Source organism: Sceloporus undulatus, chromosome 3, assembly GCF_019175285.1.
Source record: "Sceloporus undulatus isolate JIND9_A2432 ecotype Alabama chromosome 3, SceUnd_v1.1, whole genome shotgun sequence".
Lineage (NCBI taxonomy): Eukaryota > Metazoa > Chordata > Lepidosauria > Squamata > Phrynosomatidae > Sceloporus > Sceloporus undulatus.
Window position 1 is genome coordinate 83,812,798 of NC_056524.1, and position 26,162 is coordinate 83,838,959.

The 26,162-nt window shown below is 42.4% G+C and overlaps 1 protein-coding gene across 5 annotated transcripts in view; it reads right to left on the reverse strand.

Annotated features, from left to right (window-relative positions):
• Positions 1–26,162, reverse strand: part of PDK3 (pyruvate dehydrogenase kinase 3) — a 91,312-nt gene that overhangs the window by 13,438 nt on the left and 51,712 nt on the right. The window contains exons 10-12 of one of the 5 annotated variants that reach the window (XM_042460746.1): positions 22,619–22,732; positions 21,425–21,587; positions 10,755–13,319 (exon numbers count right to left, since the gene is read on the reverse strand). In XM_042460746.1, the coding sequence (XP_042316680.1) occupies positions 21,444–21,587; positions 22,619–22,732 (258 nt within the window). In that variant the 3' untranslated portion in view covers positions 10,755–13,319; positions 21,425–21,443. Of the gene's footprint in view, positions 1–10,754; positions 15,831–20,312; positions 20,838–21,423; positions 21,588–22,618; positions 22,733–26,162 lie in introns of those variants that run through there. The other 4 variants (XM_042460745.1, XM_042460747.1, XM_042460748.1 and 1 more) reach the window with 4 other exon arrangements.

The window sequence follows — 26,162 nt, forward strand, 5'->3', positions numbered from 1 at the left end:
GATACTTATTTTAAGATGTAAAGCTATTCATCATTACTTAGGTGATTTATGCTGAGTTGACTTTTCTGATTTGGCTGTCTGAAGGGCTTCAGGTGTGCATAATATTAATGAGAACAGAACCAACAAGGAGAGTATTTTTTTAATATTCATACTGTACATGCAGATAAATAAAGAACAGCTAAAAGAGAGATTTCTTGCATAAGGATGATCATTACCCTAATCAGGCTCTTTGTAAGTCAAACGGATGCAAATCAATTTTTGCCCGAAGTAGTTAATGCAGAGAAGTACCAACTAAGGTCTTAAAAAACCACTTGTATCATGAAACACTATAGGACAAGTGCAATGCGTAGATTGCATACCTTTGTGTTTTTTCATTGCTGCCCATGCAGCCTACCTGTATTAAGCAAATATGAAATAGATGTTACGTTATTTGCTTGTGTTATTACCTATCTAAATCGTCTAACACCTGAAAACTACCATAATAGTACTGTAGAAATGGGTATTATACAGGCATTGATACCCATTTTGATATAAAAAGCAGTATGCTGGAACTGTCAAATGTGGCTAATGTTGCTGTCGAATGAGCCTGAATCCCTTCCAGAACAGGGACCAAACTACACCTGTAAGCCCTCTCAATACAAAGACTCAACCACCTAGACAGAGTGGCTCCCAACACTTTCTTTAGTCCTAAAACAACACAAACAAATAGTTTGACTTATAAAAGGAAGCTATAATTTTTTGATAAAATTTGCATAAATTTGAATAAAAAATGTCCTATCCAAATAAAATTTTAGATCTCTATGCACATCCAACTTGTGCCACTCAGAGACCCTACACACAAGTAATAGCTACTAACAATAAGACCTTCCACATCAGAAATGTGAGATCCACTGATCACAGTGGTTCAAAAGAGGTCATTATTAATAATGCCTGTAACACCAGATGAAGATCCCAAGTGGAAAAGTGGTGAACAGTAGGAAGATGTAACAATGAAACTCCCCTCAAAAAACTCTGAACATAGGGATAAGATACAAGCACCTTCCCTCTCTTTTCTTTCAAAATAGACCATAAAGCAGACACATGCTGCTTCAGCATATTTGCTTCAGAGTATTTATCCAAACCAGGCAGTTAAAATGCTAGTAGTGACCCCACCATAGCAGACTGTGGAATCGCACCCTTACGTTAACACCATCTATAAAAAAGGGCGCCAAGTAGTCCAATAAAAATGCCTTACTAGCTAACAAAATGATCTTGATGACATCATCGTGATACCCTTCAGCCTATTTTTTTCCAGCTGAACCTCCAAGTGCATAACTGTAACCAACCTGGATTTAGATGAAGTATCCCTTTTTGACTTGACAAGTCTGGTCCCAGAGAGAACAGCTACTTTCCCATTATCAGTAAGTTGGCCATACTCTGCAAAGTCATCAAGAATCAATTTCTCCCTTTCCACTCAAACTTTCCTCAGTACCCTTGTGAGCAAGGATATCAATGGAAAGGTGTAACGCAACCTCTTCAGCCATGCAATAGACAGAGCGTTGAAAGCCAGCCCCCCCTCCTTGTCCAAAACCTTAACACAAACCTGAGAAACTGGTTGTTTTCTGGTGAAGCAAATAGGTCTTTTCAAGAGATGCCAAATCTTTGACTCACTCTGTGAAAAACAAGATAATTGAGACTCCATTCTCCTGGATTCACACTTTCTCTGCTCAATTTGCCTGGCAGTTCAACTAACCCTGTACACACACTGCTTTCAGTGAACTGAGGTGTCACACTCCCCAATATAAAAGTAGTGTTGCCTCTTTCGTCTGGGACCAAAATTGAATTTATGTAGGCATTTACCAATATGTTATCCATCTTGACCAACTGCCCTATAACACTGGAGCAGAGCTCAACGGTGCCAGACAGACTGTCCACAGCTTTAACTAATTGATATTGCAGTCACTCTCTATCAAAGACTAAGGATCCTGAACCAAATGTCCCTTGAAGTGAGCCTCCCAACCACTAAAGCTGGTGTCTGCAGTAACATTATTCTCCTGGGCTTCTGAATGGACATCCCCATTCAGACCCTGGACAGCCACCAATTCAAGGATATCCTCAACTTTGGGGGAAAGGAGGTTGCCCACTGCTGCTTCTCTACTATGTCATTCTGGTAAGGCAGGAGATACCATTGTAGATCTCTCAGGTAAAACCTGGCCCATGGAAGACAAGTTCTACATGCCACCAAGAGTAGCAACAACCTGGCTAGTCAAGTTCATTAATGGGCAACAAACTGCCTCTCTGAGTACAGCCTATAACTTCTTCCTCCTTTCTGGTGGAAGAAATACTATGTACCCTAGGTATCTATGATACTCCCCAGATATTGTAGCCTCTCAACAGTTTGTTTCTCTGTTAACCACAAAACTATGACATTGCAAGCAATCTGCATATTCTCCTTGGAAAGGAAGGTGAGCAAATCAACAGTTCAGGAATGGAAACATATGCAGTCTGCACTCTCTAACATGCATGACTAGTGCAACCAAAACTTTAGTAAACACCCAAGAAGAGGCAGACAGGCCAAACTGGAGGGCTCAGTACTGATAATGGTCATCCAGGTAAGCAGATATGCTTAAATATACCTTGAGAGGTTGGAAAAAGCCAGATAATCCCAATCATGAATAGTCTCCAGGATCATATGCAAAGTTTGCATATGAAACTTCTGTTTTTTGACAAACCAATAGATGGACAGGTTGCTTACCTGTAACAGTATTTCTTCGAGTGGTCATCTGCGAATACATACAAATGGGGTTTCACTGCGCCTGCGCAGTGCTGCTCGGAACCTACTGGAATCACTGGGCAGAGTTAACTCTGCAACATATTGAAACTTTTTGGCGGTAACTCCGCCCACCCATTATAAGGCCCCTGCCTTCCCGCTCTTTTCCCCAGTTCCGCAATTTTTCCGCCAAGCAGGCGATGGAAAGAGCCAATGTAAGCAGGACACTGAGGGGACGGACGGGTGGTATTTGTATGTATTCGCAGATGACCACTCGAAGAAATACTGTTACAGGTAAGCAACCTGTCCTTCTTCTTCGTGGTCTCTGTGAATCATACAAATGGGTTTAGACTGACAAGCTAAGGTATACGGCGGAGGGAGTGTCCTGAAACCAAAGCTATGGTGAACCAAGGGTATATTTATTACAATAAAAACACCTTGAACCATAAAGGAGTCAGTCTTTTGTTCATGCACAGATCAAATAGCAATAACATTGCTAAACCTGAGGAGGGAACAGAGGTCATGCAAGACCGATCCCATAGAACTTGTGCAAGTCAACATTCAACAAATGCAAAACAGTGTCAACTGTACAAGTGTAGTAAACACAAAACATCAGTAGTGCAATCAATGCAACCCTGAAACCAACACAGCCCTCCCGAAAGCTGCGTCTCAAATGGCCCTGGTGTCCAACCTATAGTGCTTAATAAAAGTCAGAGGTTGGGACCAGACAGCAGCCTTGCAGACATCCTCCAATGGAATCCCTGACAGGAATGCAGAGGATGCTGCCATGGACCTTGTGGAATGGGACCGAACCCTGCCAGGGAGAGGTTTGCCTAACAGTTCATAGCAGAGGTGGATGGTACCAGCCACCCATTTGGAGAACCTCTGCGCAGACACAGGCAACCCTTTCTTCGGTTCCGAGTAGCATTGGAAAAGTCTCTCGGACCGACTGGCGGCAGCAGTTATGTCCAGGTAAAACGCCAGTGCTCTCCTGACATCAAGAGAGTGAAGGCGTCACTCCTCATCCGACGTCGGGTTGGATGCGAGAGTGGGCAACACAATGTCCTGGCACATGTGGAAAGCAGACACAACCTTCGGCAAAAAGGTGATGTCCGTACGGAGGACCACTTTGTCCTTGTGGAACCTCAGGAAGGGTTGGTCCCTCCGTAAGGCACAGAGTTCGCCCACACGGCAGGCAGAGATGATGGCCACAAGAAAAGCGGTTTTCCAAGTCAATAGTCTCAAGTCCGCTGTGGCCATCGGTTCAAAAGGCTTGGATTGGAGGGCGGACAGTACCGACTCCAAGCTCCAAGCCGGCGTTGGTGCCGACACAGGAGGATAAAGGTTGGCACAACCCTTCAGGAACCCCTTCACCAAGGGGTCTTTGAAGAAAGAAACCCTCCCCCCGAACTGGTATTTGGCACAAATGGCAGACAAGTAGCACTTGATGGATGTGAGGGACAACCCCTCATCCAAAAGTGCCATCAAAAACTCCAGCACCACTGGAGTGGACACCTGAGCAGGAGACAAGCCCTTTTGGTTAAGGAAGAGGCAAAATCTCTTCCATTTCAGGGCATAAGAGCGCTGGGTGGAAGGTTTCCTCGCAGCCAGGATCACCGTCCTCACTGCCTCCGGCAAGGCAGTCAGGGCCGAATCCTCCAGGCTACCAGCGGCAGGCTCTCGATGTCCGGGTGGAGAATTCGTCCGTCCTGGATCGACAGCAGGTCCGGGCGAGAGTCGAGACGGAGGAAGCATCTCCTGGAGAGGTAGAGAAGGGATGCGAACCACGGCTGTCTCGGCCACCACGGGGTGATCAGGATCGCATGCGAGCGGTCCGTTGTCATCTTGGACACCACTCTGATGATGAGAGGGAACGGAGGGAAAGCGTAGAGGAGCTCCCCCGTCCAGAGGAAAGCGAATGCGTCTCCGAGGGATCCGTCCAATCGCTTCCTGGAGCAGAACTGGGGACAGTGGCTGTTCCACCTGGTCGCAAAGAGGTCGATCCGGGGGGTTCCCCACCGGTCGAAGAGGTCGCTGACCGTCTCGGGATGGAGCCTCCACTCGTGGCACACCGATGGAGATCTGCTGAGGTGATCTGCCAGCTCGTTGTCCTCCCCGGGAAGGTGAATCGCCTGGAGGAGGACGCGTCTCTGGATGCACCAATCCCAAATGCGGAGCGTGAGGTCGAGCAGGGTCCTGGATCTGGTACCACCTTGTTTGTTGATGTAGTACATCACGGTGGTGTTGTCTGTCCTCAGGAGGACCACTCTCCCTGTGACAGCAAACTCGAATGCCCTCAAGGCCTTCTCCACTGCGAGCATCTCCAAAGCGTTGATGTGGAGGAGCTTGTCTTGTGCGGACCACCTGTCTTTGACGACAAGGTCGAGCAGGTGGGCGCCCCATCCCTCCAGGGATGCATCGGTTGTCAGAGTCAGTTGTGCCTGGGGCTGATGGAAAGGCATCCCGGCGCAGACGTTGGAGCTGTCTAGCCACCATCTGAGGGAAGCGGCCACCGGTCTCGGTACCGTGAGCCACTTTGAAGGAGGGTCCTCCAACGGAGAGAAGACGGAGAGGAACCAGGATTGGAGAGGTCGAAGACGAAGTCTTGCCCAGGGGGTGACGAATGTTGTCGATGCCATGTGGCCCAGGGCGACTTGGACGTCTCTGGCTCTCACCCTTCTGTGGGAGATGCACGGCCTGAGGGACGTTGTTAGGGCCTGAAACCGGTCCGGAGGGAGGACGGCTAGGCAGTTTTCGGAGTCGAGGATGGCCCCGATGAACTTGATCTGCCTGGTCGGTGTAAAGTGGGACTTTTCCCTGTTGACGACCAGCCCGAGGGAGTCCAAGAGGTGCAAGGCGAATGAGACTGCCTCCTGCAGCTCGTCTTGGGATTCGGCTGCAAACAGCCAGTCGTCCAGGTAGGGAAAGACCATGAAGCCCTTCTGATGAAGGTATGCCACCACCGGTGCCATGCACTTTGTGAAGACTCGTGGAGCCGTGGCCAAGCCGAAAGGAAGCACGTTGTAGTGGTACGCGGAGGAGCCGACAGCGAAGGCGAGGAATCTCCGGTGGGACTCTCGGATCCCGATGTGGAAGTAGGCGTCCTTCAGGTCGACGGTCGCGAACCACAGGCCCTGGTGGAGCAGAGGCAGAATGGAAGCCAAGGTTACCATTCGAAAGTGACGGTAGTCAAGGAACAAGTTCAATTGTCTCAAGTCCAGGATGGGCCTGATGCCCCCATCCGACTTCGGTACCGTGAAGTACCTGGAGAAAAAGGCCCGAGGACATTGGTCAGGCGGCAAAGGGGAGATTGCCCCTTTACCAAGCAAGGTGCGCACTTCGTCGAGAAGGGTGTCCGAGGGGGAAGTGGACATGAAGGCTCCGGTTGGAGGGAGCTCTTGGAACTCGAGGGCATAACCCCTGCGGACGATGTTGAGAACCCATGAGTCCGATGTTATGGAGGCCCAGGTGTTAACATAGGGCCTCAAAATGTCCAAAAAGAAGAGGGGTGAAGGAGAGACGAAGTGCGCTGCGTCCCTTCAGGCTCTCTTCTTCCCCTGGTCGGTGTCCTGCCGGCGGGACTTGCGGTACCGAGGCGGGAAGTTGCGACGGCCAGAGGAGGAGGAAGACTGCGAGGGGAAGTGGTGTCTCTGGGAGCCCTGCTGCTGGGAGGATCGGTGGCGGGTCGATCCTTGGAGGGCTTGGACCTTTTGGAGGCAGAGTCACGACCGGGTTTGTCGTGGTGCCTCTTCTTCCCAGGCCTGGGAAGCTCCTCCGCCGGGAAGAATGGATTGTCCGGGAGGTCGAGGAGGACAGCGGCCGCTGCCGACGACGAAGGCCTTGGGGACTTCGCCCCTTCCACAGGCCCAGCCAGCTCCTTTGGCTTCGGAGCGTGGCGCGATGCCTTGGATGCCTTGGAGGATGAAGGCGAGGCAAGATGGACCTCCGGCTCGGTGGCCTTTGTCGGACGCGAGGCCTCCGACTTCCCCGCCTTGGAGGTCGGCTCGGTACCCTCAGTCCCCGACGACTTGTGGGGGCGCTTGGAGGGTTTGTCGGTGGCACTGGGCGGTTTGGAGCCACGGGCCACATCGGAGGTGGTGGAAGGGGTCCTGGCCGGGACACACACCACGCTGGGCACGGCAGCTCTCCCAGATCCCACGCTGGACACGCTGGCCCGAGAGGATGAGGCGGCGGGCGCCGAAGGCGGAACGGAAGATGACCGCGAGCCTCCCTCTTGCACCTTCCCCAGGGCGATCGCCGAAGTGAGGCGGGACTCACGGTTTTTCCGGGCCTGGGAGGAGAGGGATCTGCAGAGCAGACAGGCCTTGGTGTCGTGGTCCTTGCCCAGGCACAGCAGGCAGGAGGAGTGCGGGTCATGGACGGGCACTTTGCCCCCGCAAATGTCGCACTTCTTGAAAGGTGCAGGCATTTCCGAAGTCGTCAAAGCCAGAGGAGAATCCTTAAACGAGGTCAACAGTCCGAAGGTCCGAAGTTACCAGGGGCGGGAGACAAAGAATGGTCAAGATACAGTCCGAGGTCAAAAAGCGAAAGTGATTCCAAGCAAGCAAAGCAAGCGAAAGTTCCCTGAAGCAGCTAGCGCGGCGGAAAAAAGGAACTGGGGAAAAGAGCGGGAAGGCAGGGGCCTTATAACGGGTGGGCGGAGTTACCGCCAAAAAGTTTCAATATGTTGCAGAGTTAACTCTGCCCAGTGATTCCAGTAGGTTCCGAGCAGCACTGCGCAGGCGCAGTGAAACCCATTTGTATGATTCGCAGAGACCACGAAGAAGAAATCTTAGATTTCAAATTGGACACCAATCCTCATTTGGGGGAAGGGGCCATTAAAAAAAGAATGGAATACAATTCTGTGACCTCTCTGGTTAGGAGGAACAGGTTCTATGGCCCTGCTCTGCACCAGATGAGTAATGGCTCAAATCATGCGTTGATGATATTGGGCATTGGCTGACACATGAGACTGAAGAAAGCACTTCAGGGAAATGCAAAGAAAATCTGTGGTGTATCCCTCCACTACCATCCTGCACTCCCATGCACCAGAACAGGTCTCTTCCAGTAGTAAGCAGTGTAAGAGGTGGGCTCCCACTGAGAGCTGCCTCGAGTCATTGGGGCTGTTGGTGACTATCTCTGATTCTGTTTGCTGGTAGTGAGTTGAGATATCCTATTGAACCCTGGTGGCTGCTACTGCTATCTAGGCTGGGGTCTAGGAGTTATTCCAGTTGGATCTAAAAGGCCTGAACCATCAGCATCTAAAATCAGTTAAGGCCGAAAGGACTGAATGCCAGATTTTAATGATTTTGTCTCCTTTTGGGGAGGCAAGGAAAGCAATGCTTTGTTCTTGTACTTTTTCTCAACTACGATCTCATCCCCAAACATTTTTGAACCTTTACACAGACAGGTAGCCAAAATAGTCTTAGACTTGGTATTCCAGTTCTTTAGCCAAAGCAGCTTTCTAGGTGTTACCTCGAGATGCCATGGTATTAGACACAAACTATACTGAATCCAGACTGGCATCTGTCATAAAGACAAATACCTTAGTGAATTTGTTAATGCTTTGACAGACTCAAATTCCCTCTCCCAGTATTTGGGGGAATAAATCCTTTGTCTATGTAATTGCAGCACTGGCACACAATAGATGTCAGAAGCTAGGCATTGCCTTCATGAGTCCTGTGCAAACAGGGATTTAACTTTTTGTCCTCAGCATTTGGAGGGATGCCATCCCCATCCCTGGGAAAAAGGGCCCTTGAAATGAGACCTGAATTCTTCCATAGTTTCAGCAGGTGGAGAATAAAAACATTTTGCATAAAACTGATGAAGATGTGTGCCCATTCACTTTCCAGTTTTAGCAATAATCTTAGAAAACATGGCAACTGTAGCATCCTGCCTGACTCTAACACTTATTTTTGGTATTTTCTCAGCACCTTCAGTGTTAGGTAGCCTGGAGTGTAGTGGTGTGCTCTGGTGAGCCTTTCCCCTCAAGAGAGAATGCCCCTTCTTTCCTGTCTAAGAGGCGGCTAAGGATGAACTCGTATTGGACCATGTAGTGGAGGAGATATGCTCTTCCTCCTAGCTTTATAGGGAAAGGGATGTGACATGGAGCCTATTTCTGCCAGGCTATATTCTTCTCAAACACCCAAACCTATGTAGGTCCTGGGAACCATGCTGAGGTCTCAAAAGGAATGTTTCCTCTGACATTGGACACATGAACACCCTCTAGAGGACTTGTATGAATCTGAGTCCTCCTCACTAGGTTTGTCTCCTCTGACATTGGATACATGAACACCCTCTAGAGGACGTGTATGAATCTGAGTCCTTCTCACTAGGCATGTCTCCTTTGACATTGGACATATGAATTGAGGAGAGGTTAGCTCTGCCATGTAGGGTAGAGGGAGTTAATTATTCAAGAAGCCCTGCCTTTAGAGAGTGTGGGAGAGCAAGGCTCACAGCAAAGATGCCCTCTTCACACTACAAGAACAAGAACTTATGACTCAGGCAAACAGTGAAATCACACTACACACAAAATGGCCAACAGATTCAACAGCTGCTTCAGAGAAACTGAAGGTGTATCACTGGGCAGGGATGGAATTCCACATCCTGGCATAAAAGCAGCTGCATAATACCCTATAATACAATTGAGTGCTCTGTGGGATTTACCAAGATTATTATTAAAAAATGTGAAGTGCCCTATGGACTGGTGCCAGGCTGTGAGATATTGACTGTTCATCTGTGCCAAGTTTACAGAAAACAAACAGTTGTAACCAATAGGCACAAATACAGTGCTCATCCCTGGTATATTGGGAGAAAAAACCTACCAGTTCCCCACATAACACAACTGAGGAAGCACTGTCCTAAAATACACCAAGCAGAATATGGTCAGCAAGAAATCTTGGTATATTCCAAGGCAGACTTCCTAGAAAATCCAAGGATTGCTGGTCTCATAATATAAAAAGTTCATCCATGAGGCAAGGCACAGAGGAATTATTTTTGAGAACAGACTAACTTTGTCAGTATGTAATACTTGTACGTTAAGTATTCTGTTTACTCTTACACTGAACTGATTATAGGCGGCTTCCTGCTTTATCTATACTGTACACTCAATTTTATATTTCTTTTTCTTGGTGAAGCTTTATTTCTAAGATGTCCAAATAGCAGCTTCTCTCCTATCTGCAAACAAAATAGATGATAGAAATGGAAGGCATCAAAATACTATTACAGGCTGAATATCTACATGACCAGCTCCTATCACTAGCCCTAGGACTCAATGGGTTGCTGTGACAGCCTTTGTTGCTGGCCATTTCATGGCTACTGGAAAGCAAATGTAGGCCAGCGAAGCCTGCATCCAGTATGGAAGGGGAATAACCAATGAGGGAAGTCCCTTAAGTGACCTTAAGTCTGTCAGCAACCAGGTCACACCTAGTTCAAGGGTAGAGGGCTCTGCTTCACTCCCAGAAGTCAGGCAAAGCACACACCCCAAATATATTGATGCATCTGTCATTCCAGTTCTACCCAGCTGAGCGAATGGGTTTCCATCATCCATTAGGCAAGTCGGCCTATGAATGGGTTGTCATCCACAGGCAGGTATGATTCTGATGCCTAGATCCAAACCCATGCTGCAGCCCAAGCCTACTCAACTATAATCAATCAAGTGGCATTTTGCATTCCAAGAAAATATAGAATGGGCTCATTCTTGCTTAAATGCAAAGCTCTATACTGATGTTGGGTTGACAGAGGTATTTTATGCTTCATTGTTGGTAACTAAGATCTCATAACTAGCTCTCATTCTATTTAAATCTTGGATTTTTGTCTGAGGAATGTAGACAGAAATGTCAGATATGTAGGGCAAATACATGTAATGTTCTGAATACATTGCCCATCTACTTACCAGTAGAAGTGCCAACCACCTTAACCAAGAATATGGAAGTCTCATTTCGATTGAATTCTCCTCAAAGTAAAGTGACTTATTGTTGTAACAAAAAACCAGATACAAGTGACAAATGGTATCTTCGGGGTTTTTATTATTATTATTATTGCACAGTGAGAAGGGGAAACAGGGAAGCAGCAATTACAGTGAAAGAATAATGAACATAGAAGGACCTGCAATTCCATCACAATTTACAGGAAGGTACTAAGAACCTCATCTGCTTGGAACACCTTGAAGTCAGATCCATTCTCATTTGTACTCCAGCCACATAATCGAGTTCATATGAACTTCCCTTTGAGGCAGAACATTGGTCCATCTCGCTCAGTGTTATCTACTCCGCCCAGCACTGCTTTGGCAAGGCCACAAAAGCAGAGTTTCCCCCCTCTACCCTACATGTGAACTTTTAAATGGGAGATGCCAAGAACTGAACCTAGAGCTGTCTACAAGCAGTGCATCTCTAAAATCGTCACCTTTTGTGTCAAGCCATTGCTACAAGGTTTTTAAGCCATCCTGTCTGAATGAATTTGAAAAAAAAATCGAAGTGTGGATTTAATAAAACCAAAATACTATTACCAAAATGTAAATGGCTATTGTATGCAGCAATGTTCAGCTGAATTCACTAAAAGGAAATTATACAAACTGCCCTTAGGTCAATAGGCTTACTCCAGAATTTAGTGGTTTAAACATAAAAGCTCTAGCTTTTGGATTAAACAACCTATAAATCAAACACTTGGCAACATTTCAACTAAGAAGGCAGTGATGGGGAGAGTTCTGAAGTATCTTTGAGTCCTCAGTTCTCAAATTATGTGGGGCAGGGCATGTTGTTTCTGGAAGAACAGCATCTAATGATGCCAGCTCCCCTTATCCCAGCCAATGTTTGGCACGAAAATTGCCACATTCTATGCAGAAGAACAAAACCCTGCTGATTGACACCATGAACTTGTGGGAATCCAGTAGCAGACTGCTCTCCCTGGGAACGGTTATTGATTGTTGCCCTATGAAGAAAACCCCTATCATTTTGGTGTTTTGGAAAGGCCTTTTCTCCTATACCGAAAAGGTCTATTTTTCTGAAACATATATTTGCTGCTAGCTATGTGTTTCATCCTACCACCCACAGTATCTCTCCTTAGATAAAAGCTTCTCCCAGGATTTTGATAATACTTGAAAAGGAGTACTCAGCAAAGGACTTGTATGGTGCATCTAAATCTACCCCACCCCATAACAAATAAAACTCAACAAAAATTTTCTAAGAAAGGGCAGACAGGAAGTAGAACAGAGGTTATGTGCAATTTTTGTCTTCGGAGTACTAAATGGCCTCAGAGAATTATAGATTGGGGAAAGACTGACTATAGATAAAGATAAAACTCCCCCCCTTACATAAACCAAACACAAATAATCCTAGTCTAATTTGAGATTGAATGAAAATCCGGAAGAACTCAATTGTTTTCCTACTTCCCTAGAGCTTTAGGCAGGAGTTGGAGACAACTTGTTATATTACATTTCTAGGGCTAGTACTGAATTTGTGGCTCAGTCATCTTGCATGTACACACAGGCTCTTCACAGCAAGCTGAATGCAAGAAATCTCTAGTCTCTGCCAAAAAGCTGGTACTAGACAGAGGACAGAAGGCATACTCACTCTAGAAGGCAAAGCTTGATTCTGGGATTGCTGACCAAACTGAGACCATTCAGTTTCATCACATTTCATTTTTCCATGAGAACAGTGTCAATCCAATACATTTCAAGACCACTATATCTCATTGCATTTTAAAATTTTAACACAAAAGGCATGCATTAAACACAAAAGACATCAAAATACAGGCATCCTTGACAAAACTGTGTACTTGAATATAGGCAGAAGCTAGAGAAGAGAACCAGGTTTATTGCTCAACTAACTGTGGAAATAGACTTTCAGGTTTAAGGCAGTCATAATCATTCAGCTACTAGCATTAAATGCCCACAATATTTATCTTCAGTATTAAAAACAACCATCAGCACATTTAAGTTGTCATGAGTCATTTGTAATTATATATTCCAGTGACAGTATCTTTTAAGCAACTGTAGCAGGGCTTCATTTTGAAGTTGCTATCAAATTATTCTTTGCTATTTCACAAATAAGTCAGGAACGAGTACACTGATGCATATGGCATCAAAGAACAGTTTCCTTTTTTTTAAATTGCTCTCTAGTGACTTTTAAATCAAAATAAGTAAAGTGTAAAAAGACCACAGAGCTTCATTGTTGGATCTTAAAAGAATATGCACTTGCAATTAGAAATCCCTTTAAGAGCAATGTCATTTCATTGAGCGAAACTGTATTTCCCCTTCTCAATTTTTGGTCGTATTTAGTAGTAACCACATCATGAAATTTCTTTGCTTCTTATCTCTATGCTGATCAGAGGGATGAGACCCAGTTTTATCTACTACTGCAGCAGTATACCAGGGCATGAACTCAGATGCTAGTATTCGTTTTGTAGACGACTGAGCATTGACGGGGGAGGGGGGGATCCCACATACACGTGCAAGTTTTATGGACCAACAAGGGCTTCAGGTATCCTCTCTGATACACCATTTTGCAAATGTCTATCCAAAAGGGTGAGGAAGAAAATTATCCCATTGCATGGGATCCAAGGTATTTTGACCCTATAAACAAGAGATGATGCATACGTATTATTTATAGAAAGAGTTTACCTCCAAATTAGCATTTTCATATGTATCTTGTCAGGAATATGACATAGTGGTAACAAGAGTGATGCAAACTACTGCTTGAACTACTGCAAAACCATTTTGCCAATGTTTACAGAACTAATGTATGAGAAACACTGTGGACACTCAAAGTGTGGTATGTATATGTTAGGTATTATTATTATTATTGATCTCGGGATGGCAGAAGGAGCAATCCACCACTGATGGGTTAAGCCTGCATACCTGCCAACCGTGCAGAGGTCAATATTCTTTTCAGTTATGTCCATTAAGACTTCTCTCCTTCCTAGTCAGTCTTTAATTCTCCTGCCTGCCAACCAGATGCAAAAATCCCTCTCCCAACATGTCAGTAGTATTTTTGCCTATAAAGAAAAGGAAATGGGTGTTTTAAAAGATGGCAAGGGAATTGTCATTGAGTAGGCAATTCAGGATGGCAAAAAATAAAAATAAAATCAAACCATGGTTAAAAATCCCACTGACACCAACAAAGCAGATCAGGGGATGCAAAAAGACAAGTGGAGATACCGCACAGATGACCACTGCCCAGCATGTCTCTGGTGAGGAGAAAAGACCAGACATTAAAATAGATTCTAAAAAGCTGTTCTTAACATCAAGCAAGAGCGAAACAGAGAAAATGGCTGCAAAAGAGGGAAAGCCGGAACACAAACAGGAGGTAAAGGGGACGGAACAGGAATTGGTGAAAGCAGATAAAAATAAGAAAAAGGGAGAAAAAGTTTTAAAAGAAGCAAAACCTTGTTCTCAGCAATTGGGGAGGGAGTCCTCACCACCACTGAAGTTTCAAGCGGCCAGTTCCAGATGCCATTTTGAAACAGGTAGTTTGGCGGTGGGAGGAGCAGCTCCCTTGTTACCAAGAACTAAAATCTCATCTGAATACATTTCATTCAATTAACAGAGCGATTATAGCCACCAGGGGCAGGGCTGAGGAGCCTCTTCAACCGCTAAGTGGAGCAGACCTCAATATTAACAAAAAGATAGTCCCAGTGAGAAGGAGGTTGCTTCTGTTAGCTTCATGTGGCCGCAGGTAGGTAACAACAGACCAATGGGTCACAGAGGTGGTTACAAGGGGTTACGCTGTTCAATTCCATATGAAGCTGAGAAAGGTATCTTCCTTCATCAATATATTGGGTCTTAAGTAAAGCAAGCAATTGCATTGAAGAAGATTCCAACCCTTACTGGAAATCGGAGCAGTGGAGGAGGTACCAACACAGCACAAAAGTTCAGGGGTTTGTTCCATTTTTTTTTTACCATTTCCAAAAGCAATGGGATCTACGGACTTATCTTGATTCTCAGGTAATTAAATGGTTTCATCTGGTACAGAAGATTCAAGATGTAGATGTTGCAGACAATAAAAGAGGGTAGGCTGTAAACCAGTAAACAGGTTTCTTCAAATGGTCAGCTGTAAATTCACACAAAATATTGGAGATCTGATGGTGTCAATAGATTGAAAGAAGCATATCTCCATATTCCGATGGCAGCACATGATAGGAAATATTTTGGTTTCAGTTTTAGGGAAACCATTTTCAGTTCAAGCCACATCTTTTCTGTGTGGTATCAGCACGTTCACAAAGGTGTTAATTCCCTTGATAGCCCCACTCTTGATAGCCTATCTCAGACAAAAGGGAGTGCATTTATAGCCCTATCTGGACAACATATTGTTAAAAATCAGGTTGATGGGTAAGATCTTGGAGGACCTGAAACTGACAATTCAAACTTTGGAACTGTGGTTTTCTAGTGAACTATGAAAAGAGCCATTTATTGCCCACTTCGGCACTAACGGAATTAGAAGCACAAATCAATACAACAATAGGATATCTAGCTTTATCCCAAGAGAGAAGGGAGAAAATGAGAATGCTTGGTAGGTCACTTATTAACATTGAAATCAGCCAATATGAGATGTTGTGGGCAAAAATAACAGGTATTCTGATTTCAACAATTCAGCAGATACCTTGGGGCAGGTGTCATACAAGAGGCCTCAGAAGGTACTTGATACCACACCAAAGGTCTACAGAAATCAAAGGTCATTATCAGGTACTGCTTCCATTTTCACTAAAGGAGGAGTTGAGGTGGAAGTTAGACCCTGCCAATTTATACAGAGGTGTTCCACTGGCAGACTTAGAGAAAGTATGAATGACAACATATGTGAGCATAACAGGTTGGGAGGCTTATTGTGTTGATCAATCAGCCAAGGAATTTGGACTTCAATGAACAAAAAACCCAACAATATCAATTATTTGAAATTCAAGGCTGTCAGGTTAGCTTTAGTGAATTTTGCATAATGTGTAAAAAGTCAGCATGTGCAAATCTGCATGGACAACATGACTGTAAAGGTATGCATTTGCAGTCAGGGACTGCAGTCCCTTCCTCTCATAACAGAATCCAACAAGCTGTTCAGATGGGTGGAGAAAAATCTGAAATCCATGTCAGCAGTATCTACAAGGAATAGTAAATGAAAAAGTGAATTATCTGAGCAGAAATGGATACATCCAGGAGAACAGAGCTCAAATACAGAGGTGTTCCAAGTAGTGAATGAAAAATTAGGACCCTTTCTAATAGACTTGTTTGCCCTGGCGTGAATACAAAGTTTAAAATATTTTAATCTTTAGATGGAAGCAGAAGTACAGAGGCAGAGTCATCGTCGAAAGGTCTGCATTACATACTTCCTCCATTAAAATCATTCAAAGAATCCTTCTAAAAGTCCAAAAGGAAAAAGGAACAGTGGTACTAATTGCTCCTTGGTTGTCAAAACAGCCACACTTTCCATTGCTGTTGCAGATGTTAGTAAAGAAACCGCTGACTGGCAATTTGCAAGGATCTCCTCAGACAAGGGCCAATGTTACATCCTGATCCAGGGTCGCTACATCTATCTGGCTTGGACATTAAACAGAGATATTTTAAGAACCAAGGTTATTCCACTGAAGTTGTTGAAACAATAACAGCTTCAAGGAGAAGTTTGACACAAAGAATATATAACATAACTTGGAAAGTATTCACTGTATGGTGCAGGATGTATTCAGATTCCTGTTAAAATGATACGTTTTGGACAATGAAGTTTGAAGAGAAATCACTTTCTGTTCACCTTCATATAAAAAGATTTGAGAGAGATACTACTCTGAAATCTTATCCTACACTTCATAATTTCTGACATGAGATCTCACTCTAGTCTTAAATGTTTTAACAAAGTCACTTTTCAAGCCATTAAAACATTCTGCATTAAAGTTATTATCTTTCAAGGCAGCTTTTTTGGTAGCAATAATATCAGTATGTAGGGTTTGGGAGCTAGCAGCATTGTCAGTGAATCCCAACTTGTGAAGGTTCAAAGAGGACAGATTAGTGTTACAGTGAGCCACTCCTATCCACTGGGGTTTTGTTCCAAGACACACAAACACCGCCATCCCCACCGTGGATGCTCAAGTTCCATTAAATACAGTAATGTAGTAAAATAGTGTCCCTTATATAAAATGGCAAAATCAAGCATTACTTTTTAGAGTTCATATATTTTAAAAAATATTTTTCAAACTGTGGCTAGTTGAACCTATGGATAAAGAATCCATGCTTACGGAGGGCTGACTGTATATTTGGATCCATCTTTTCTATCAAAGTGCATATTCAAAAGGGTGGCACAGAAGCGATTTATCTGCCAGGCGTCTGCCCACAAACAAAATATTGGTTAGAGTGTAAATGGCATACTTTGGATGTGCACAAAGCAATAAAAATATATTTTAAAGGACATTACAAATTAGACATGCAGGGTCTATCTTTGTTTCTTCTAATCCAAGAATATTGGGAGAGAGCGCTTTTAAATTAATAATTGAAAGATAAATTAAAGCTTGCATTTTTCTGTGCTATCATTACATACAGTACAATAGCCAAGGCCACACAATGTGTAGCTGCATTCCACTAGGTCAATGTCAAATACTATTGTGCATGCAACATCATCATTAGAAGATATATGTAACACAGCTGGTTGGTCAAAATCAACATTGATAAAACATTACAAATTGGATAGATTCAAGTCAGCACCGGAGTCATATGGGTGAACAGTACTGCAGGCAGTGGGGCATTGAGAGAGAAGGGATAAACTACTCCATAACAGGGGGCTAGATAAGTCCCATCAGTGGTGGATTGCTCCTTTTAACATCCCAAAAATGAGTGGATGGTACTCACTGAATTATTCTAGGATTGCAGGAGAAGCAATCCACACCCATCCTTAGATTAAATTTTTAAAAAGGAATATTAATGATTGGTTATACAAATGTATAAATATATGTAGGGACATTAGAGCAGACAGGGTAGTCCTGGACAAAAAAACTGAATGGGAAGGGATTCACAGCTTTTGGGGCATTAGAAAGCTCTGTCCTGCTTTCTGACTGTTATTTACGTTTGTCCAGCATTAAAACATCTTCGCCAACATCATCCTATCAATCTCTCGGTTTCCGTTTCCGTTTCTTATTTCCTGCATTGGCAGCCATTCTTTCTCAAGGTAATACTATACTGAATAATGGATTGGTTTTAAGTTTTGCTATATTCCGATTTCCGCAGATAACTAATCTCTGTGGAGACAAGAGAGTTTTCTGACCCGTTGGCAAGGCAGGAAAGAAAAAAACTGAGGAGAAAAGGGTTAGAAGCAACATACTTAATGGTTTGGAATGTTGGAGGATCCTGCCTGACTGAGTTGGCACTAGGAGATTACCTATTTGTATGGACTGTACCGTCAGTCTCATGGAGAATGTTGAATCCTGCATTGTTGGTTGGCACCCGGGTTAAAACCATCAGTGGTGGATTGCTTCTTCAGCAATCCCAGAATGACAATTCACAGTGCGTACCAACCACTCATTTTACAGCTTGAAAATTACCTGACTCTTTTAAGAAAGGTGTCAAAAAGGACAATGGTGTCACAGGGGGTGGGGGTGGGTGGGAGGTAGGACTGCCCCAGGTGACACTCAGTAGGGCCCTCTTCTCCATTTTAAATACTGTTGTTTTTTAAAAATGAAAAGGAGTGTCATTTCAAAAATATGAAAACTACTAATGGAAAATAGAGAAGAGATTTTCCCTTTTGGTTGTCTGTCTGCTAAATTTATCAAACTTTTATTTGTTGTGGGAAACAATATGGAGTAAAATGAAAAGGAAATGGGGCAGGTAATTTTTAGCAGATGAACAGTAAAGGGGAAAGCTTTAAACAGCCTCTACTCCTGTTGCTCTTTTGCTACCAACTATAACCTTCCAATATATATATATATCATACAGAACTCCATCCCCATCTAGGATGGCCTCAAGCTGCTCTGCAGTGAATAGGATCACAACTGTTCCACAGACTAAAATACCATATTTATACTGTAGATATCCTGAGATTTATAGTCAGATAGTTACAGCCATGCAACTATTTTATATCTGAACGGCCTCCTATGGATATCAAACTGCAGCAGTGTAAACCTAACCAAAGCCATACTGAGGCACTGAAGAAAAAAAAAGTGTAAATGTACCTCCTAACAATACTTTTTAAAAATTCCTATCCCTTCCAATACAAAGAAAGATAATCCTATTACTGATGAAAACGCTCATTTCACAGATAAATTTAGGAGCCATTATATGTCTTCCCAGTAAGAATGACAGGTTCTTTACAGTGGCCTAAGTGTTCAAGAAGCTGATCACAATTGTCTTATTGTTCTTAAATGAATTCATTCTAGCTGCCTGAACATCTCCCCCAAATCTGTTTTTCCTTTAAATTATGAGTCACTGGAAATATACACAGATTTCATTTCATGTATTCTGGGGTGTTTTTTTTCTGCATGCAAAGGTTGAATGCCCTGCTCAGAAACACAGACATGGCAACACTGTAAACATTCATAGGCATGGTTCAAATTTCATGCAATAAGCCACTGACAAAAAGGATGTGCAAACAAAACTGGTTTCAAGAGTGGTTTTTTTAACAAGATAGATCAGTTGGAATTGGGGTACTCAAACTGTACACCTAATGTGGTATTTTAGTGAGTGTGAATAAAATGTAATATAGATATTTAAACAATGTGCTTGAAAATCTAAATCATTATTTTTTTCTTTGTCTATTAGGACCAACTGTATTTAAATAATATTTTTGTTCATGGACAATTGTCAAAATATAGATTTAAAAATATACTACAGAGACATCAAAGAATGGGTTTTGGTATTCAGTTCCCACTCTAGCTTTGATCTTGTAAAAAGGTGTTATCAGAACTCGTGCTGGACTGCTTTTCAAGACATGTTCTCTTTAACTTCCTTGACATTAGTCAGTGGTTGACTAAAAGCTATTCAAGCATGTCTTCACTTTCAGAGTGAGACCGTTTTGTTTTCATTTATTTCAAAATTGTTCTTCTTAGAAGAATCACTGTTCTTTTTAATTTGTGCTTAACTGAACTTAAATATTTCTAAGTTCATGATGTTTACACTCATTGGTTCAATAATTTTGTTAGTGTAATCCTTGTTGTTAACTGCCTTGCAGTCAGGCCAAAATCATGGTTGACTCTGTGGAGGAGACTTTTCTAAGACCTCCTATTCTCCACTGCTCTGCTTAGGTCCTGAAGATTTAGCCCATGGCCTCCTTGCATTTATCCATCTGGTGTGCAGCCTTCCTCTCTTTCTACTGTCTTCTACCTTCCCTAGCATTATCATCTCCTCGAGTGAGTCATGCCTTCTCATAATATGGTCAAAATATGACCCAGTTTCATTATCTTGGCTTCCAGGAAGAGTTCAGGCTTAATCTGTTCAAAGACTCATTTGTTTGTCTTTTTGGCCATCTATGGTATCCTCAGCACTCCTCTTCAGCACATCTCAAATGACTTTACTGTCTTTCTGTTGGCTTTCTTCACTGTCCAGCTCTCACACCCATACATGTTGATGGGGAATATAATGGCTTGGACAATTCTAACTTTAGTACTCAGTTATATATTTTGTATACTTTAGGATCTTATCTAGTTCTTTCATGGCTGCCCTTTCCAATCCTAGTCTTCTTATTTCTTGACTGCAGTCTGCTTTCTGATCAATGTTTGATCCAAGGTGTGGGAAATCTCTATTTCCATTTGGATTGGTCATTTCAAACCTAGTTCATAATAAAATGATGAAACAGTTAACAGTAGGATTAAACATTCTAATGTTAACTACTTCATCATTTTACTATGAGCTGGGTTTGAAATGACCAATCCAAATGAAATTGTGCCTGATCCCTATTTTTTCAGTAGAGTTTCCTAAAACAATGACAATTTGAGGTAATGAATCCCAAAATCCAAATTAATCTTCTCTGTCAGAATTTATCCACAATAATTATTTATTAAATCTGGTTTAATCTTGCAAAATCATAATTAGATTTTTTTTTTAAAAAAATGATTAGAGTAACTATTGTAAAATAAAGTCTCCAAGTGTTTTCCAAGTAAGCAGGGTAGATACTGAAGAAAAGAGCTTTTCAAACTGTGGAAAGAATCAAAAATTAACATTAAAACCTCCACATCTTTTCAATGAATGTATACTTTGAAAAGTATGTATATTGTTGGTAGGATCAGAAAAGCCACTATAGTGGTTTCTTAGGTATTTTGCTTGTTTGTAATGTAATGGACTGCATTGTGTCATATAAAAATGTGACATTGTGAGTTTTCCAAGCACATATTCAACTACATTAAAATTTGTCTGTTACATTATATTGCTGTGTAAGACACGACTGTCGAAAAAGGAGTCAAAACAATCTTGCTGATTCTTACTTAGGACTAGAAACAGACCTTCAAAAAATAGTACCCTTTAACTATACAATTGTATATTCTAACTGCAGCCACAGTGCAACTGCTTTTGTCATTTGTGACTCAACACTAAGCATGTTTTGGCAAAGTAGTTATAATAACTCACACCAAAAATGCATATGGAAATCTTATAAACTCCCTTCTATTCTTGCTATTTCGGTCCCATAAAAGGTCTTTCTAAGGGAAATAATTGGCTACTGTAAATTAAGGGATTTTCAAAATTGGAACTAAGCAGACTTCTTTCTGAATCCAGGTGTCACCCACCAAGGTAGAAAACAGTGAGTTATCGATTTGCTTTATACTTGGATGCATCCCTGGGTTCACTGCTAGGGTTGCTCCAGTCATCAGCTTCTGGGGTGGTCTTGTAATGTCGCCAGGCTGACTTATTAAAAACTGGCAGTCTTTCAAATGATTCACTGGAAAGAGCCTAAAGAAAGAAATTAGAAGAACATGCTTCAGATCTCCACAGCATATGAAACATGAGTACACTTCATTTAGAGACTTATCACCATACTCAACTGAAGTGTGTACAGTATGTCCTTTACATGCACTGGAACTTTCTCTTTGCTCTCATTTTTGTAGCTACTGAGGATATGGTTCTATATTTATATTCTCTTGCTTTGAATATTAGTAAGTATCATATTTGAATCTGAAATGATCTCCTACTCCTGGATAGCATCAGTCTAATATGAGTCCATTAATTCCAAAGGCCTAATCTGGAATTTGTTTCAAATGTGAACTGTCCCACTGTACAGGATACAATTTATTATCCTACTACTTCCATAAAGAAAGTTTTTTTGTTTTTTTGGTGGCCCTCCTATTAATTAGTCATTCAAAAGATTATGGAGGGAAAAGATTAATAAAACAAAGGATGACCTTTGCTACAAAAAAGGTATAGTAGGCCCTTGTTATCTGCTGAGGTTTGGTTCTAGGACCCCCCGTGGATAATCTGCAGATGCTCGTCCCATTAAATATAATGGCATAGTAAAATGGTGTCCCTTATATAAAATGGAAAATCAAGGTTTGCTATTTGGAATTTATACTTTTTAAAAATATTTTCAAGCCATGAATGCTTGAATCCATGGATAAAAAATCCATGGATAAGGAAGGCCGACTGCAGTGCATACCCAGTCACAAAAGTCTAACACAAAAGTCTAACACTGGCCCCAAGAACGTGAGGAAAAACCTTTAACATTACAACTTAGGTCCTATCAAGGGACAACATACACCATTGCCTTATATGGAATACCTTATATAAAATATATTGTACTTAACACTGCATAATATAAAACCAATGATAAACTAAATTTTTACTTATGATGCCTATTACACAGCATTAAATCATTAGCACATGTCCTAAACCTTTAGCCAGTACATGACTGAAAGTTTCATGACTAGCTAAAGGCTCAGGACATGCTTTACAAATTTATCTTTCTTACAGAGAAATCAAGGTATTACCTTCAAATAAATTACAGCATCAGTGCCTACACCTTCCATTGAGTACAGTTTGAGATCACCTTGAAAATATCTAGCATAAAGACGAGATATTGGCAGACCATATCCATATCCAGCCTAAAGAAGAAATCAATAATTTTAGAATTAAAAAGCCAACTGTTGCCTTTAGATAACATCTTTACCTGGACACCTCTTGTGGTCAGAAGAAGGGGAAAGGGTACTGAAGGAGCACATGGACAGAGTGTCTCTCCTGGTGCCTTCTACTTCTTAGCAGAACAATATTCCAAAAGATATTGCCAGTCATTGTCACTCACTACCTTTCAATGGAAGGTGAATACCTTTTTACAGTGGTACCTCGGGTTACGAAATTAATTCGTTCCGCGGCTAATTTCGTAACCCGAAAAACCTTCGTAACCTGAATTGCCATAGGCGCTAATGGAAAAAAATAGCTCTCTGCTGCCCTCCGGTGGCGAAATAGCGCCGAGGTTTTTTCGTAACCCGAAAAAACCTTCGTAAGCCGAAACAATAAATCCCTATGGGATTTTTTCGTATCCCGAAAAATTCGTAAGCTGGGTAATTCGTATCCCGGGGTACCACTGTATTCCTAAATATATTCTCCCAGATTGATCCAAAGGGAAATATTTAGTATGATTGTGTTATTGTTACTTTGATTTGTCATTTTGAGTTTGAGTCTTACGATTTTTGAAATATGTTGAACATTTTTGCAGAAAGGCAGCAAAAACACACTTTTAAGAGTGTGCAATTTTTTTTTCTTTCAAACTTTAGAATCTGTCAACATTTAAGGTTTTCAGGCTATAGAAAAATTATTTTGAATGTGGGAGAAAGAAAAGATGACAATCACACAAAACGATTTCTGACAACATGCACAAATGAACCAAAAATGTGATTGCAGGAGCTTTAGAAGGATGGGGATTCTGTTGTGTTCCTAAGGATGCAGTTACATTAACAGAACTGACAGTGATCCACAAGCCATCCAAACTAGTTGATAGTCTTTCAGAAGTCTCCACAGTTGCAGTTAGTGCTGCAATAGCCCAGTCACCGCTCAGTGGTGCTGAGATTTTGATGGTAGTTTATTACTTGGATTGTTATTCACAGCAGTCTCTAAACATAGGAGATGTGAAAAAAGCAAGAGCTGGAACTGCATCCTTCATTTAGTCTACTCTGTTAGGTCAATTATTGTTGATAGCATGAAGCAATGAAAGAAAAAAAAGTTGTAGCAGAAATAAGACTTGCAATTTTGTCGACAGAAACAAATTACAAGGATGTATAGAATCCTAACTATGCTCCCAAGTAGTCCTGATAGATGGAGCCTTCAAAATAAACAAAAATATCTATATATACTACTTGCAACAGAAGGAAAGCAGTTATGTTTATTTATCATAGGCAGTTCAAAAGGCAGTGGGCAATTGGCATCTTCATGTCCTAAGAATGTAGGCTATGTTACAGAGATGTATGTTCTCGATATCTGAATTCATCTAAACAACACATTTTAAGCTGTGTTTATTCATAGCTAATAAATCAAATTTTTTAAAAACCCTGCATCTATGACATATAGACACATATGAAACTGAGGAGTATCTGTTTTTAACATGGTTCTGTTTTGCTTTCCACAGCACAGAGAATGACTTCTTAATTGTTTAGACTGCAGTCTTACAAACACTCGCTTTAAGACAGGTCCCACTGAATTCAATAGGTTTAACATATAAGTAGACATGTATAAGATTGTACTATCATCAATAAATTTTAGAACAGTGTGATAATTCTAACTACCTGTATATATCTCATGTATGGTGCCAAAATTATGGATTTTGCCATGACCTGTGGTTAGGTGGAGGGTAAAACATGAAGGCTCCTTCAGTGTGTGTATGTGTGCGCACAGCAAGAGGAACTCTAATTGAGGCTTTTTGCTTCAGCGCTTCAACTTTGCTTTCACCCTTCACTCCCCAGACAGCAGGGGCCAGCACAGGTGGGAGAAAGACTCTGTTTAACAGCAATCAATCACCCAGGAGTCTTTCTGCTTGGCTCAAGAGAAAAAGAAAATCTCTCCCCACCACATGGGGAAATCTGAAAGAGCTGCTATCATATTACCATGCTGACTTGCAAATAAGTTGACCTGGGATTTTGAAGTCAATATTTGGACATAAATTTTTAGACTTATAGACAAGCAGATATGGTATGTAATTTCCAAACTTCTGCCTGTTCACATGTTTTATCTCCAAAATGTTCATCTCATTTGTATTTATTGTATCTGTGCTCTCCCTCCCTCCTGTAAGGAGCTCAGAGTGGCATAAATAGCTTCTCTTTCTCCTCTTTCCAATCTGCTTTACCCTAGTTTAAGGTCACTAAACCACATACTAAACAGTTTCAAAAAAATAAGGAAAAGAAGAACATGAAAAAAATAATGTTTTATTGAAAACTTCAGAACCTCAAAGGAGAAGGGACAACGACAAACAAAAGCAGCTGCAAGCAAAGGATAAGAATGTAAATGTTCATCTGAATTTTTTTTAAAAAAATTTTAAGATTTTCATCTGTTCTGTGATAATTCTAAATCTCCCTCATGCCTTATCATACTCCATAAACTTTTTTGAAACCTATAATCTATTGTTGTGTACACTGTTGTATATAGTGTATGCCATGTCAAATGTCTTTTGCAGACAAAATATAAGACAGAAATGGAGGTTCCGTGGGTAGAGATCTCAAACATCTCTCCCTTGTCATGGACGGATCATTTCTTGGTTGAGGCTCGAATCAAGGCTTCTACCTTAAGCTCCCCCGGGGGTGGCGGACCCATTAGGATGGTCCACCCTCGAAGGCTGATGGAACCCAAAAGGTTCCAAGAAGCCCTAGAGGGATATGCGACTGGTTCTGACGGCGATTCTGTTGATGCCCTGGCTAATATCTGGGATACCAACCTGTCCAGGGCTATACACAGTGTCGCTCCCAAGCGTCCTTACCGGCCTGCTCCTAATAAACAACCATGGTATACGGAAGATCTTAGAGTAAGGAAGCGGGCTGTGCAACGACTAGAGCGTAACTGGCGAAGACATCAGCGTTTATCTGACAGGACACTCCTTCGCTCTCATTTGAAGGCCTATGGAGTGGCAATAGGTGCAGCTAAGAATTCGTTCTATGCTGCACGTATTGCGTCCGCAGAGTCGCGTCCAGCAGAGCTGTTCAGGGTTGTGAGGGAGCTGACTCAGCTCCCTCCCTCCCTGAGCCCTATTCTGGTACCATCTAAAGCCTGCTGTGATGATTTTAATAACTTCTTTGCGGATAAAATCTCTCAGATCAGGGCTGATCTTGACGCCAGTATTTATGCAGGTCCTGTAAGAGAGGTGTCCGAAGCGTCCGTGGCCCCAGTTATACTGGATCGCTTTGAGTTTGTTAGTACCGATGAAGTGGACAAGATCCTTCGAAGCGTTAGGAAGACGATGTGCTCTCTTGATCCCTGTCCCTCATGGTTGGCAGCTCAGGGGGCAGATGCGGTGCTGACTATGTTGCACCGCATCATTAATACATCTCTAAG